General features: G+C 52.3%; 1 protein-coding gene across 4 annotated transcripts in view; it reads right to left on the bottom strand.

Annotated features, from left to right (window-relative positions):
- Nucleotides 1-16870, bottom strand: part of PDE4B (phosphodiesterase 4B) — a 189618-nt gene that overhangs the window by 49547 nt on the left and 123201 nt on the right. For 3 of the 4 annotated variants that reach the window (XM_086753164.1, XM_086753165.1, XM_086753167.1), the window contains 3 exons: nucleotides 4805-4999; nucleotides 3304-3340; nucleotides 3128-3198 (listed from right to left, as the gene is read on the bottom strand). In XM_086753164.1, coding sequence (XP_086609290.1) covers nucleotides 3128-3198; nucleotides 3304-3340; nucleotides 4805-4999 — 303 coding nt within the window. Of the gene's footprint in view, nucleotides 1-3127; nucleotides 3199-3303; nucleotides 3341-4804; nucleotides 5000-13768; nucleotides 13855-16870 lie in introns of those variants that run through there. The other variant, XM_086753166.1, reaches the window with a different exon arrangement.

Genomic DNA, 16870 nt, shown 5'->3' with positions numbered 1-16870 from the left:
AGGTCTACCAGGAACGACGTGTTACTCCCACTGCCATTGCAACTTTCTGCTCAAAATACGCCTGGAAGTCAGCAAAAGCCACCCTCTGTGGGTTCCCCAGAGTCAAGGCCTTCTCCTGAAAAGCTTTTCCCTGCAAGGTCAGGACCGGACTCTGAAGTAATGTCAACCGCCACACCGGCACACAGGCTGCACGGCAACGCCGTAGGCAAGGTGAGAAACGTACCGCTTCAAACCCTACAGCCACCAGTTTGAATCATACCTGGAAGCAAGGCAGAAGATGCTGCGGTCACTGGTGTAAGCTCTGGAACAGCTGAAGGACCTTTTTTTTTTTTTTTGACCAGGAGCAATGATTTCATCAGAAAAGTCCAGATTTTGAAGAACCAAAAGGTATTTGAAAAACTGACTCAAGTCAAGCAAACGGGATCTGACTGGAAAAAGGGCGCAATATTTCTCCAAATGTCAAAATATTGCATTGTGAGGTTTGCCAAATAAAACTGTTCATTTTTCTAGTCGAAGCCACAGTTTACTTGGGGAAAAAAAGAGCCTTGTTTTTTTAAAGAAGTTGAAAAGAGTTGACACCAAAATCGAGATCCTTCATTTTGGACTGAATGCGGTTTTTCAGGCTGACCGAAAACGAAACTTCGGGCTTTTGCTTCCCTAAGAAGTTTCTGATGCATTTTAACTGAAGCCAGATTTCCCCACACCCTCTCTTAGCCAACCTCCTAACCCCAGTTTTTTGAGTCAGCCACTGAATTGAAACATCCTTTATTTGCCAGCTCTCCTTTGAAGCCCAAATCAAAGCCAGCGAGCAGCTCGATCCTGCTGCAATTGTAGCTGCAGGGGGTTCTTCAGAAGTGCTCCAGGAAGGCCTGGCTAACCAGGTAAGGTCCACAGCCCTGCTTCAAGCCCTCAGCCCCGGCCTCTCGATCTGCCGGCAGGCTCCAAAGCTCCACAGCTCCCCGGGCGCTTGGGATTTCCAAGGCTCGGCTTTTCCGGAGGGAGCTGCGGGACCCAGGTTCTTTGAAGGGTTCAGCGCAGGGCCCAAGCGTTGGATGCCGACTTCTCGGAAAATCTGCCCCAACCTGCCTCTGCTGAGCCTTTGAAAAGCCAAATCTCGACATCTCTAAAAAACAGAAACTCCCCAATAGGGACACCACGCCGCGGCGGCAGCGCTTCCAGTATCTGGGGAGACGTGCTCCAGGAATCTCCCTGCGCTGAGCTGCACAGACATGCTTTTGGGCGGGCGGGGAGGGACGAACCGGTGTTCAGCGGGGTATTCCCCGCGGTAGAGCCTGACAAGGGAACGGCACCGCTCCCGGCATCCCCAGTACATCCCGGCCGTGCCCATCCTGGTTTCTGCGGCAGCCAGGGCGCCAGCGACAGAGCCCCAGACATCTGCGTTTCGACAGCACTGCCCCTTCTCAGACACGACCGTGCTCAAGCGTACACGGCTCCCGCTTCCCGCTCCTTCTCTCCTGCCAGCGGGAATTAAGAGGAGCAGGCGGCGGATGCTTTCTGAGCGTGTCCTGGGCCGCGTCTGCCAAACGCAGGCACTCCGAAACCATTAATCACACTCTCCTCTTTTCCAATCAGGAAACTCTTAAAAACCCTGACGTTGAAGTCCAAAAAAATATGACTTCTGGTTGTTTTTTTTTTTTTTTCCTCCAGCCCTTAACATTCATATTTTCCAGCATTTCTGTAACTGTGTGAGACAGCATCCTCTTTCTCGTTCCTGGGGCAGGAGGAGAGGAAAAAAGAGGGGAGAGGAGGGGCTAAAGAAAAGCTGAGATTCTCATGATCCCCAGAGCAGAAGTTTAAGTAAAATACCACGTATCATGAGACACATGATAAAATCATGAGCTGGCAGCACAACTGTAACCCAGCAGAGCTGTTTGGAAACTGCGCGGGAAGGTCCGCAGTGCCTGGAAGCACATTCTGCCACGGACTTGGATGTTTGGCGTATAATGGTTTAAACACTTAATGACTTTTACTTTGGCTGGCCACATGACTTTATACCTCAATCAAATCTGGGAATGTTTTCAGAAGGATACTGCAAGATGCCTCTGTGTCCTACAGGTTACGCCCTCGCTTCCTTCCGGCCCCGTCCAATTTCAGATTCCTCATTACAAACTGCTGAAATGCTCGAGTTGTTCAAAAAAGCAAAGCTTAAAAAAAAACGGAATCTATTTCAGCCATCTGTTTTTCTATTAACCTCCATCCCGGAATGCGGCGGTTCCTTCCCATCAAAATCTGCAAACAGAAATCAACGGGAGGAAAACCTCACGCCTGAATAAAACGCTTGTGCTCTATGTAAAACACAGGATTTTATCGGAAGGTAGAAAGCAGAGCCCACGGCGGGCACGGAGGCAACACCGCTCACACGTGCAGCAGTGAAGCAAGCCCGCGGCGTCCCACCGGAACGCGCTTTTGCATCTTGTCCTTCGCCTCAGGAGCCAGCGGGACGCTTTGAGCGAGCAGCGCCTGCCAGTCGCAGGGTGGGACGGGTGGGTACGTAACCGATGCCGCCAGGAACGAATGATGCTGGTTTCACGCAAAACAGCTCTCTCGGGGCGAAACGGGCCAGCAAATGACGATGACTGGCTCGTTATAAAGAGCTAAGGGGAAACGGTGATTCCGGAGCAAGGCATAAAAAGGAGTTTGTTGAGTTTCTCCTGTAAAAAACAACATCCTCACATCCTCCTCTTAAGGTTGGCGCAATTCAGTCTCAAACAAAGCAACACAGGAACGAAGGACAGGCTGGTGGAAACGCAGGCCAGCACCACAGCTTGACCAAACACCAACGCCGCCTCCGCTCTGAGCTGGCCACCCAACGAACGCCTGCGACCAGCCAAGGTGGCAAAGTGAGGAAGGTACCACATCACCTTGCGCCCAACACACCCAGAAAGACATCGCACCCCCTTCCCAAGCAGAAACGCATCACTCCTTCCGCAGGCTCACCATGTTTTCCCATGAGACAGGTCAAGAGGCTCCCTTGGAGACGAGGAACCATGGCTTGGTGGCCACAGGCAGCAAGGTGGTAGCCCACGGCCAGCAGCGGCCGAGGCCCCGGCTGCCGCTGGCCCCTGGTGTGTTTGAATTGTAAGGAAACAAAAAACGAAGGGCTTACTTGTTGGAGGTGCTGTGCAAATTGGTAAGGAGCGTGAAGTTGTTCCTCACACTTCGTAGACTCGCCAGCACCTAGGAGGGAGGCAAAACCGGAGACATTATCTTCTCCCTCGAACGTTTTACGTTGGAATTTTAATTTTTTTTTTCATTTGAGAGGCAAACAGGCTGCCAACTCACCTGGGCGAAAGGCGTGACAATCAGGTCGTCGCCATGCCTAGGGAAGAAATGGAGAAAATGCGTCAATTTTCCCTCAAACAGGGCGTCGTTCACCCCAGAGAAAGAGCATTTTACAGAGGGAGGTTTCCCCTCGTCAGCGCCCGCGAGAAAAAAAAACATTAACCCGTGCAGCGTTTATTTAACACCACATAAAATTTTGTTCCTAATGGAAAGGTCTGGCGGTGGATATCCAAAACAACCCAGCTGGAGCAACTGTTCAGCTTGGTAACACCAGGCAATAAAAGCCAGGAAATTCAAAAGTTAAGGCAGCACGCTTGCTCCGCAGTGGAAAAAAACCCGTAACGGTCCGGGGAAAGGTCAGCTTTGAATTTCCTGGCTTTTGTTGATTTCTGTCACAGTCTTTAATGTTATTCAGACACTGGGTTTTTGTCCGGCCGTTTTCATCACGGAAGATTTGAGCAGAAGTTCCGAGAAAAAGACATCATCACCATCAATAAGAGGCATTTTTTTTGTTTTCTCTATTAAATATAGCGCTTGTGTGTGTGATTTACCTCACTGGGATCCTACTCGGGGATCAGTGCTGCTAAGCTGATGTTTTAATTAAAGTTGTCTCAACACCGACGTCAAAACCAGGTCAGCGTGAAGACGCCTCGATGCCCACAGTAAAGGGACATCTCCAACCGCAGGCAGCTGTGAAGCTGGGGAAAACCAGGGTGGTGTGCACAGGACAGGGCTCTCCCCGTCCCAGCGCCGCTGTCTCCACCAGCACGCTGCTGGGAACCGCTAAAATCCACCGCTTACAGAAAACAGGGTATTTGCATAATTTGGAGTGGTTACTTGGACTCTGGTAAATATTTACTAAATGTTAACTAGCAGGGAGGGACGTCCTCTTTCGGGAGAATTCTCCTCGTGGATCTCTCTGATATTTAGTTCTACTTCATGACAAAACTTCCAGGGCTTTCGTAACAGTTAACCTTTTTTTCCACAAGCACTTTTTTACAGCTCAATGGTCACTTTAAACCGCGCCTTTCAAAATACAGGGCTGCAAATCCAGGACACTCATTTAAGCTCCACGCTCTGTGTTGTATTGATCCTCTCGAGCTCAACCATCTGTCTCAGCTTTCTGCCGTATTTTCCGCTCCGTTTTAGCGAACAGAAAACAGGATGGCGAAGAGCAATCCCATAAATAGAAGCACAGGCGTATTTCTGCTGTCCAGGCTAACGGAGCGTTACTTAAGAAAACGCAGAGACTTCTCTGCTATTTCAGGGTACGGATTTGAAAGCTTTTCTGCTAAATCAGGGAGAAAAGGGGAATATTTTGAGGATGGGATGGGGAGAGGGAAGTCATGCCTTGGCAGACCATGGAAGCGACCATCTTGGGCATGCAGGCTATGGAAGGTGAGTGCCACCCGTAAGCACCTCCTCACAGAGCTCTGAGCGTTACGGGAGGCTGCGGAATGCTCTTAGTGTAAAATACGATGTGAGCTGAATTTTTGCTTACTGTTCGCTCGGGAGAGAGGAGTTCCTGGACATCGTCTTTGGTGACAAGTCATAGTCGCTGTCGGATCGGTAGAGGAACGACTCCCTGCGCTGGCTGTGGCCCGGGAACGTCGTGTGCAGCACGAGCCCCGAGGAGGAGCTGGCCTGCGGGTCCAGCGGGCTGCGGCCCGGGGACGGGCCATTTTCCACGTCGAAGCTGTGAACAAAACACACGCTGCGTGTCACGCGCACCTGCCGAAAGACGTGTTTTCGGTACACGGCGCAGGACTGCCCAAAGTCCTGCTCACGCCGCGTCATTTGCTCAGCAGAGCAGACACAGGGCCACATTCACCGGAGCCGCTCGCTGGTGTATTTCTGTTCTGTGCAAGCACTGCAATAAAATATTCACCCTGAGTCTCCTTTCTTGACCACATCTGCTCTGTCCCCATTCAGCTCGGACTTTGCCAGCAGCCAAACACCATCCCCACACCCCGCAGCTCTCCCCACACCCCGCAGCTCTCCCCACACCCCGCAGCTCTCCCCACGCCGCCCCCGTGGCCGCAGCGTCCGCGCAAGTCAGGGGCTTCCATTTGCCAAACCTCACCCCAAGCCTTGAACGCGTACCGGGGGCTAAAGGGTCCCCCACTCGCTCTGGAACCAAATTCTGAAATCCTGCGAGGTTTGTGAGGGCTTGGCACTTCTGGAGCTGGATGTTCCCAGTCTCTCCTCAGCCATAGTTCACGTCTTAGCTACTCCAAATACCGGTTCAGTGAAATTTCTAATAGCTGGGCTGCAAAATGGAGGACTGCTTACAAAAATTTTTTTTAAAAAGCCCCAAACCTTCTGTCACCATTTCCATTATACACCCACGCTCCTACGCTTTCGTAACTTGGCTGCTGCGACTTGCGGCTGAAGTCACCCTGGACACTTTAGCAAGCGACACCCCTCGTAAACCCTGAAAAGAAGCAGGTCGGCCTCCTTCGCTGGGGAATTTGGGTCTGATATAAATACCACGTGTGACCACGCTCCAGCGCAGCCAAGGGAAGCACGGCTGCATTCAGCACAAATTTTCTTGCCTTTGGAAGTCCGAGGCCACAGCATCGAGCTGCGATCCCTGCCGTGCGTTCCTCCGTCCCGCCCCCCCTCATCATATGAAGTCAAAAGGACATCCTGAGCAGGGCAGCAGGGAATATTCTGTCTCTCCCTCCGCTCTGCAGAGCACCTCGAAGCCTTCTACCTCCAGATCAGGAAATGTGATTAAAATTCAGATTTTATGGCGTAGGCTGTCCACGGTTCTCTGGGCGTTGGCAGGAAGGACGCAGAGCAGGCGACAAACCCTCACCGTTTAAAACCCAGGCACCAACTGCAACTTCAGTGTCAGGTTTAGCAGAAGCATTGCAGGTTCTTGTACAACAAAACCAAGCAGCGAGCCGTGGCCTGACACCCAAGCACGTCCAGCGATGCGGGAGGGGGACACCATACAGCACAGGATGCACTGCAGAAGATTCCTATGTCTACCACGCCTCACCGTACCATTTACTCACCCAGCTGCACCAGTACATCTTGAAACTGGTAATCGCTCAATTAATATTCTTTACTTTCACTCTTTATTATCTGTTTTTCTACCAAAACCAGCTTGAGCACACTTTATTTGTAGCCACAAAGTCATCAAGAGAAGACACTCGGCTCTGTAACTACGGCATCCACAAACAACAGCCAGCTGACAATTAATCCATACCTATTCAGAAAATTAACTCTAATTACTCAAAACATTTTATTGCACAACCTTCCAGCGAGAACATTTCGGTTGGTGCTAGAAATGGCAATACAGCCATGGACTAACCCATAGCATTCGGCTGAGCAGAGCTCCTGGCTGCTCGCTGTTCCGCCTGCTGCTTGCCGGGAGACATCAGCGTGGGCTTGGGTGAAAAAGTCAGCACACAAGGGTCAAAAAGGGCGACGGGAGGGAGGCAGGAGGCAAAGCTGGTGAGGGGGTCTTTTACAAAGAAGGGCAAGTTTGGCAAGAGGGGAACTAGCCACCGAAGATCTGGTTCTGCATGGCTTACTGTAGCACCGTTCTAGGCCTTGAGGTAGGTGGGAGACACTCAAATCCCCTTCCCTTTCCCTCTTTTAACATTAAAAAAAAAAGCTCTCTGCTAGACCAGGCCTATTCTGCGCCACTCCTGCAGAAATTCCCACCTAAGTCCCAGGGAATTTCAATACCTTTGGAGGACGCGAACGGATTCGTAGCCGGAGGAGCGAGAAGGAGCCCGGACCCTCTGGGACCTGGCTCAAGGTGGAGGCTGAACCTTGGCAAAGGCAGAGCTCCCCAGGAGCCGGTTTGCCTGAACCCTGCACGTTTTCTAGATTTCTACAGCACCTGCGGCTCACGCTGGGCTGAGCCGGAGACGTTCAGGCCACGTTAGCGAGAAGCCCGGCACACCTTGCAGCCGTGCCGGCCCCCTCATCTGTCTCCCCTTCCTCGGGCCTGACCCGGCGATAGCCCATCTGGAATTGCATCCTGACGCTAAAAACACCACCCAAACTGACACTGGCTGAAATTAGGGAGAATTGCCATTAGATTGTAAAGTTGCCCTCTCAGAGCTGCATTTTCCATTAATTTTTGTCACTAGAAGTTAACCGATGGGCTTTGCAGATTATAAGTGTTCTCTCCAAAGTTTGCAGCACCCCACAGCCTTCCTGTAAGTGGAAAACAAAGCTGCAGTTGCCCAGTTAAAAAATAAGGACGGTAAAATACAAAGCACCACTACAACAGGTTAGAGAAAAAAAAAGCTAAAATCTGCTTTGCAATTTACCTCCAAGCAACAGCACTCACGGTCCAGGCGCTCTGTTTGTGAAACAACGACGGCACAGGAGCAGTGGCAGCAAGCTCCAGAGGTAAAAAATCAGCGAACGTTTGACCTGTACTCTACAGCCGCTCCTCACCCCGTGTCCAAACCACGGGGCGGCGGATGAAACACCTTTGGCCCTTATCATTCAAGGTCAGTTACATCAATACCTGCTCCCCGCAGATCTCCTCTCTAAAAAGCGTACGGTCTTGGGAGCTCCAGCGCACCGAGCTGACCGTTCCACAATGCCTCCACCGTGTGTCATCAGGTTCATTCAGCCAACATTTCCAAGCGCTGTCACAGCCTCAGGGGGTGACGGTGCGTCTGGAGACCACCAAGGGCTTCCAAGGAGCTGAGCCTACCTGCGCAGAGCCAAAACCTGGCTCTGTGGGAGGAAAGGTGACAGTGTCGTTACGGGACAGGCCTCGGTTGACCATGGGTGCAAATCAGTGATGCCACCCCTAGGCCAGAAAATAATTGCGAAGACTTGACTGGCAGAGAAAACCAAGTCTCCTGAAGCCCTTCTGGTTTTACCAGCGGATTCATGAATTGCATATTCACAGGGCTACCTTCTCTGTTGAAGAGGGGAATCTGGTGGCCACCAAAAGCCCCAAATCCCAGTGCCGGTCAAAGCGAAGAGCAGATCCACCAAGCAAAACCCAACCCGGCAAGCGCACAGCCTGCGCGGTGAAAGCTGGTGGTGGAGGAGAGGAGGTGGCCGCAGAGCAGTGCTCCATCTCCTTCATCCCTCCGCGTTTTTTTAATAAACCGGGATCTTAATAAAGTGAAGAGCAAAGCAGGAGACAGCAGGTGGCAGGAGTTAGCTGCAGCTGGCAGCCAAGGGGCCGCTGATTTGGACCTGCGGCAAGATGCGATTGTAACGGGGGCTGATCAGAGGACGCAAGCAACGGCAAGGCGGGAGAAATCACGCTCAAGTCTAAAACACAGCCAGGCTTCATGAGTCATTCTGCAAAGAAAATGAAGAAAAGCACCCCCCCAAGTGTCCAAATTCTGCCGTTTTACAGTAATAACCACAATTTCTCTATATTAAAAGCTACTGCAGTCCTTTCTCACCGGGGGAAAGTCCAAGCAAGACTCTGCAGGCATCCGCTCCACTCCCCATCGCCCTCCGGCTGCCTTCGACCCCAGCCGGCGACGGGCCCGCTCCCATCAAACCAGTCCTAACCCAATCCTAAACCAGCCCTGCTCCTCCCCGCGGCACAGCACCGGCCTTGCAGGGAAACACGGCAGCTGCCGGGCGTCCCCACAGAAGACGCTGCCTCCAACTCCTCCAATTCAGCTTTTGAGCTCCTTGACCCACCTCTGCAAGGGGCACAAGACTTTTTTGGTGAATGAGGAGGAGTCAGCATCGGGAATGCTGGATCGGCGTTGCCCACCAGCAGCCTTGGAACACTGTGGGATTTGGCCTGAAAGTGGAAAAACGGGATTGTGCCATGGTTTTGATGTAAATCGGAGTAATTTGAACAGTCACGGCAAGTCTAACAGTTACCACGAGAGCCGGGCAGCCCCGGTTTGGTTCCAGAGCTGCAATATAAAACACAGACACGTTTCAGCCGACCCAACCAGGCAGGCTCGCGCGGTTTTACTTGATGTTACCAATTTACACTTTTCCCGTGGATGACAGCGTTGCCTCTACAAGAGGGCTCACCATCTGCACTGCCTTCCCAGACTCATTCCCGAGGGCATTGCTCCCGATTTTCTAACCACGCTACCCAGTAAGTTCCCAAAACACAGTGTTTCAGGAAGTTTGGGCAGACTCTGCTCACTGTAAAGATCCTCTCGCGATCGTTGGAGCCCTGCTTCTCCCCGAGACACGCCGCTGGGTTTTTAACACCATCAGCAACGGAAACCACGAATCTGCGCAGGCAGGACTGCTTCTCGCTGCTCTCCGGCGCTGTGCACCTGTCTCCCATTATCAGAACAGCTTGCTGCTTTTTCTAAATAATCTTTTACACCGGAAGGTCCGCGCTTAAAACCATCAGCACTTAACCAAACAGGATTGCGCTACCTGCTTGCTCAGCGGCCGCGGCAACCACTGCCCGAAACGCCCCGTGTCTCGCACCGCACATCCTCGAGCCGCTGCTGCTCCCCACGGCCACCCGCTCCCCGGGGCTGCCGCGCGCGCCCGAGGACGGCACCGTGCCGCGCCTTGCCCCAACAGCCGCCGGGAGATGGCCGGAGGGAGGTAAAAATGAGCTGGGATTTTCTTCCAGCATGGAGGGCTCCAAGGAATCCAATCCTTGTCACGTTCACTACAGAGAAGTAGCTTGACGTTACCCTGTAACGAGCTAACATCATGTGGTTCTTTAAGTCTCCCAAAGAAGAAATCCTGAATTCTATAAACCATTTTTTTTTTCCTTAAATGCGCATCCTGGGCTATTTTATCATCTTACTACGGTTCACTGCCATTAATCGCTGGAAAACGCATGGCACAGTCCAACCCAGCAGATTCCCTCCCTGTTTTCACGCCCAGAGCTTGTAAATGCAGAGGGGTGTGAGCGTGGCCGCTCGGCGCACAGGCGGCAACACCGCTTCCTAAGGGCTTTTTCCTCCTGAAAATATTTCAGCAAGCAGCCGACGGAGTATCTGCTTTCCTTCCCCACCGCTGCTGCCAGAGGCGAGGTACGGACGGGCAGCCGCGCGCCGTGGCCGGCGGCACAGGTGCCACGGGGACAGCACGGCGATACTCCTCCGCAGACACTCGCCGGATTTTGGCATCACCTGCTCTGCGAAACGGCGCGGCTCTGCGGCACAGATGTTTACGTCCAAGCCAGGGGACGGTATTTATCCCGGTCTGGGCCGGCTGTTAGGCTCTGCTCAGTGTCAGCTCAGCTTTTACAGCTGTGTCTAAGCACCGTGACATTTCACAGACTCTCAGTACGCAGGACAGATGTTGCCTCCCGCAGAGGAGACCTGGCCCCGTGGCACGGGGACCCCGGTGCGGGGCTGCGGCTGGGCCTGGTGCCTTCTGGTGGGACTCCAGGACACCTTCCAGCCTACGGACGTCCCTGCTCCCCTCCTCCAGAGCCAGCCTGGGGTGGGTAATTCCACCCAGCGAGTGGGGACACGGCGTCCACTTCCCCACTGGGGTATGACTGGTAACGAAAAGGGAATCCCAGTCATACACTGCATCTTTTATCAGTGCATCTTAAAGTCTCTCATTCAGCTGTTAGGTGTAATCTCAAACCCAACGCTCTTCCCAAAGCACAGAGCGCACAAGTGGCAAACGCAAGCCAGCAACACGAATCTGGAGGTCCCATAAGCAAACGGCCTCTGCTTCCAGTACGCAGGGAAGCATTCCTGTGTCCGTACAGAACCGGAGCATCAGGAGGCCGCCAGCCAGAGTCATGGCTTATTTCATCCTGACCTTAAAAAGAGGAGCGCCTGGCCCGCCTCCCAGAGAGCCTCTCGCCGTCCCACACGGGCCAGCAACAAACTCCGGCTGGCTGCGGCACGCCGCGCGAAGGCATCAGCTACAAATCAGACAGCTCTTCTGATCCGCCGTCAAACGGACCGTAAACGGGAATAAATCGACAGTAATTTTTAACAAGAGACCACAGATTTTTCCATTTTACCTGGCTCATCTGACCCGGGAGGACAGACAGCCTTTCAGTCAGAGGATTTACAGATTTTCTGCACTCACGTTTTAAACTACCCTCAGCCCATCTACAGCACCCAGCGCCCAACAGCGGAAGCGCGGAAAGCCGCTGCGCTGAGAAACGCACCGAGCCTTTTCACTCGATTCATAAAATAATTCTTTGACCTGGTTTTTGGATTTATCTCCATAATTGGTATCTGTGCACCCCGCCAGCAAAAGGATAATAAAACGTCCTAAGATGGTATTCAGATTACTAAATCCTTTCGAGTCCTCTCAAAAACAATTAATCTGGCTGGGTACATTTCAGCAAAATTTTACTTGCTCCACATCTTTCAAATGTCTGCGCTCTTCGTCTTTGACATCAAGAGGAAAAGACGCCGTACACAGCAAACGGCAGAGCGTACTGATGTGGTTTCAAGGGCAATCTTTTTCACAGCTCTTATTGATCATTTCAGGCCCAGCAGGAAGCTAAATGCAAAAGTAGCCCCATCCAAACCACGAGCATCTGCCGACTGGTACTATTTGAGGAGAAAATATTAAGGATGGAAAAATCCGGCCCTTTGGCAGAAAGTGGCGTGTTGACTCTGTGTACACGGGCTGGCACGCGTACCCAGCGGGCCGGCAGAAACGGCCCTCTCTTCCAGAGCAATTCCAGTACCCTGTGGGTAACACAGCTTAACGGAATATTTGCTGTAACTGCTTCACTGACAATCGCGGCCTCGCCGCAGCTAGGCGAACGCAGAGAGGCGGCTCACCGGTACCATTTTAAATTGCAGCTCCCGACTCGCTCCGGTAAATCACAGCCGCAGCTGCCACCGTGCTTCAGGCCACTCATTTGTTTTATTGCCGTTAACACATCAGGGTCTTGAGCCAGAGGGGCTCAACGAATTCATCCTGCTGAAACGCCCGCCGAGGGATGACGCCCTGCTTCCGTACGGGTACCGGTGCAAAGGTGGCCGAGGAGGTGAGATCTTCAAGCTAAAGGACAACGCTGGCACAAGAACGACGGGTAGGAATAAACGGAGGCTGGAAATCAGACGAATTTTTTTTTTGCCTTGAGAGCAGACAGATCACAAAACAGCTTTCCTGTAGGAGTGATGGGGGTAAACACCAACTTGATGTTATTACTGCTGGGATTAACGGCAAAATTGACTACAACACCGTGGGACAGAGCCCGGTGGAGTGGCTCGTCCCACGACCGGCGCTCGGGCTTTGCCCTGGCCCGACGGACACGGGAGCGAACCCCCGCCGCAGCTCACTCGGAGCAAGCCCATCGTTTCCCCACTGGTGTCTGTGCATCCCCACGGATGAGCCGTGTCCTGCTGCACGTCCACCCGCTCTCTAGAAGCACACTTGTCTGGGGGAGGCCACTGGGATGAGCTGCCAGGTTTGGGAGTCACATCAACTTTAATAATTCTGGACAGCAAACTGGATTTAGCAGAAGGACAACCTCCTACAACACAGAGAGGTGCTGCGGTGGGCACCAAGAGCAAAACCTTCTGCAGGAGTGACCACGGGCCCAAAAAGCCAGGCAAGGCAAAGGTTTTGCAGCGCATTCCATGTAGTTTATGCCAAATGGTGAGCTCACACAGTAAAAACAAGGCCCTGGCTTTTCCAGGTGTGGCGAAGCCTCGCGGGCCTGCCCGCTATCGATCGCAGCACGCTTTAGGAAGGTGGCAAACACTATTACCTATTACATACGATATCTGTGTTGTGGGTTTTTTTTTCCCTTTAACCTTTCTAGCATCCTTACAGCTTGCCTCTCCATTTGAAACAAGTCTGGTGTGTGCCCAGATGGCCGCAGTCCTCACCCCAGCTCTCCTGCTCTCAGCGCAGGAATCCCTGCTCCCTCCCCGGCTCCCGTCGCCCGGCTGAAGCCCCCAGCTTGCCGCTTCCTCCACACGCAGTTTCGCAACCGCCTTCTGACTCCTCTACGGCACGCCGGTGCTTGCAACAGCCTGCATCATCTTCTTGCCAAACCTTCCCCCTGCTGCAGTCCCGCCTCACATCGTCGTCCCGCCACGAAGCCCTGCAGAACAGCTCCTGCCAGCTCCTCACGACGCGGCGTTAGGCACGCGGCATCCCAACCGACTCCTCTGCGCCGCGGCTCTGAAAAAACCTCTTGGGAAGAATGATTTCTCCGATGTAAACGCAGATAGCGCGCTGTTGGCACCTAGAGTATCGTTTAATAACACTGTTATTTTCTCTAGCCCTGCTAATCTTTCCAAGACCTGCTTCAGGGCTCATTTTGATCTTACTTAATTAGCCATCCCTCAGAAGCTCTGCTTCACGTTGCAAATCACTTGCTGGAACGACTATTTTGGAGCCACTTACTACAAATCATAAAGAAAGAAAGAGAAACGTGGGAGCAAAAATACTTTGCCGCTCCAAACTGTGAATACATTAAACGCAGCTCTAAGTCATCAGCTCTAGTAACAGCAAACAGCGCAGCAAACCAGCCACAAGCACTCGGAGATAAAAAAGAAATATTAGCAGAGTACTTGCCACACGTGATTACCGGTTAATAACGCAGAATGTGAAGTTTTCAGCGTGAACAGGCACAAATGTGTAGGCACGACACAAAACCATTCCATCTGACGGCGGTTCAACGCTCACATCCTCGCAGTAAAAGCTTCACTCCTGAGCTAACAGAATTTAGACATCCTGGGTATTTTATGGCGTTGATAAAGGTTTGTACTGAGCTAATAAAGAACGAGCAGGTAGAGGTAAGCAACATTCGAAACGGGCTTATTTAAAAAAAAAAAAAATAAAAAGACAACATTAGTGAAAACTCCCGGTTTGAAGATGGTACGCACAGGCACTACCTGCGACACCAGCGATGCCGGGGCACCGAGCGAACGCCCCGGCACACATCCATGCCTCCCGCGAGGGCTCAGCCCAGCGGTACGTGCCAAATACCGGCTTTCGGATCAATAATTCCATAAACTGGAGGCGTGGGCGCTCTTCCTGCAGCCCAGCACCCCATGGGAGTGTTTAACCCTTCATCTGCTTGCCGAGAAGCCGCGCGTGCTAGATCGTCGCTAGATATATTAAAATTGGGAAGACGGATTAAAATCAGCCTGTTTAAGCTCAGATTAAATCCTGGCAGGAGACTGGAAGGAGGTGTAGCACCGGCCTACACCCTCCCACCCCACCTCAGGCATCCAGCCCAAGCTAAGACGCCATTTCTGAAACTTTTTGCCTTGCTCTCTGTGTTTTTGCTGAATTCCCGCAGAAATCCAGCTCCTTCCTTCCTTCATATGCGAGAGCGGGCCACCGCCGAGCATTCAGGTCAGGAAACCTTTCAGCAAACGTGCTGACGTCCTTGGCGCTGGATGACGGCCAAGAAACCAATCCATCCCGCGGCGAGTGGGACGGCGTGCTATCCGCCTGCCAGCCGCCGGCAGCGTCTGGAAAAGATCAAGATTAGAGAGCCAGGGTGGGAGACAAACACCGGGTATTCCCTTGATACCGCTGCGCCAGAACGAAATGTCACGCGCTATATTAATAACCCGGCGTCACCCAGCCCAGCATCTGACCATGGGGAACAGAAAATGCCACGCAGATATCGAGGGCTGACGGCGAGTCATGTGAAGAGCGAACAAGATAGCCGGGGTGGTATGAGACGCAACCGGGGAACAAAACCCTCATGTCAAGCCCTTTCGTGCCCAGCAGAGCCAGCCCTAAATGGTTTGCGATTTTCGCTTTATTTGGGCAATATTCAGCATGTTTGCCACCACAGCGCGGAGAGGAGGGGTTGGGAAGCCACAGAGAAGTCACCCTGCTTAAGTGCAGGGATTTATTGTTGGTAGGAACACATCTCGTTCAGCACGGCGTTTTACTTTTCTATTGTAAGGAATGTTCTCCGTCACTTCATCTAACAACAGAACCTTTTTTTGCGCATGCTGTTAACCAGCCACACACTGTTAACAGCTCCACTCCTCTCAGTAAGCAAAGCCAGAACTAATTCCTATCCCTCTTCATTTTTTTTTGGGTGAAGTCAAAGCAAAAACCAAGCATCAACCATTGCGAGAGCCTGAGAACACAACCATGGGGAGGCTGGTGGACCTCAACCTCGCCGTGACATCTCCACACGCTGGCCCGGTGGCTTGGCGTGGCAGGGGGGCAGCGGTGCCGCCTTAACTATGCGCCCCTCTTCCCTGCATGGCGAGGGCAGCTCTTGCGAGGGCTGATGGAGCAAAATCCTCTCTGGGAACAGGGACTGAAACCTGCTGGGTGCCCCCAACACAGCAAAATTTGGCCGATCTGCTAAATTATTGCAGCAACCGTATGGCTTCTCAAACAAATTTCCTTGTAGAAAATGTGGGTGAGGATAACGGAGTTGCTTATTGACTTCAATTTAAGAGCTTAGTTAATAAACCCCGGTACTTCGTCACAGAAGTAAGATCCTAGCGCTGCTCCTTCCCAGGCTCTCGTCGCAGCTCCACAATCATCTGAAGAGCCTTCAGCACTTGAACCTCTCGCCAGCACAACCGCGGTTCAACAGCAGCGTTCAAGCCGAGAGTAGCCGGACGGGCTGCGCTCCGCCTGCACGGGAGTGCGAAAGTCTTAGTGCAGTCTAAGAAAGACAAATCACTTAGCACAAATCAGGTCTTTTAAAACCACTGATTGAATCGATACCCACAAGACAGAGCACAATGGCTTTGATGGAGCCACTGCAACCGATTATATAAACGCTCATTCATGCCCGGGAGAGCTTTTCCTTTTCTTTCTTAACACCAGAAGAGAAAATGCAGTCACGTAAAAAACGTTAAATTGCATTAAAATGCGTGACTGGTAAGTTCATGACTTACAACTCAGAGAAGGAAAGCGATGGAGAACTCGGGCTGGAAATCCCAGCTGCGAGCTGGCAGGAGCTGTGGCCTCGGCTCACCATCACCAACCACGCCGCAGCCGGACAATTACACCTCTTCTGAAGAAGAGGATTTGATTTGGGAGTTTATTTCGGGATGCGCAGGACATGGAACGCAAAGCGTTACGTGAAGGCGCTGGTCGATACTCAAACTCCATCCTTTATTCTATAAACGTTCCTCCTCTGCCTGCACACCGCGACAGCGCCGGCACCTCCCAGCCGCGCGTTGCGCGACGGGCTGACGTACGTTAGCAGCACGCCATCACGCTTCCACACCCCGCTGTACGAACACGGCAGACCCGATCGAGGGCGATACCTTCTCGAGAGCTTTGGCAGTTTTCTGCGTTTCCTCCTGAGAACGGATTCTTTTTGCCAGAATCCAGTTAACACGCGTGATCCGAAATAAAGACGTGATATTGCCTCAGCCATCAGCCGACCTCACCCCCTGGGCTTGCTCTCCCGGAGCTAAACTGGCCTGGGAAAGTAGCAGTTAAGTACAAAGTTTAATAGAAGTTTTAAAACACTGTGTAATTCGCTTGCAGGAAAGCAAAAGGGGGTCAGCTTGTTCCTCCAGCCTCCACTCCAAACTATTTACTGTCTCTACAGAGGGAAGAAACGCAGGCAGCCTTTTGTGATTCCAGAGAAAGTAGGACATTCAGCGCATACCCACTTCAAAGCCTCGCTCACGGATGTCCGTTCCTCCAGCTAACATTCATCCTCTAGATTTTCAAGAAAGCCCTTTCATGC

The sequence above is a fragment of the Chlamydotis macqueenii genome, chromosome 8, assembly GCF_036417535.1.
Source record: "Chlamydotis macqueenii isolate bChlMac1 chromosome 8, bChlMac1.mat, whole genome shotgun sequence".
NCBI lineage: Eukaryota > Metazoa > Chordata > Aves > Otidiformes > Otididae > Chlamydotis > Chlamydotis macqueenii.
Note: the sequence above shows the minus strand (reverse complement) of the source record. Positions and strands in the feature narration are given on the sequence as shown.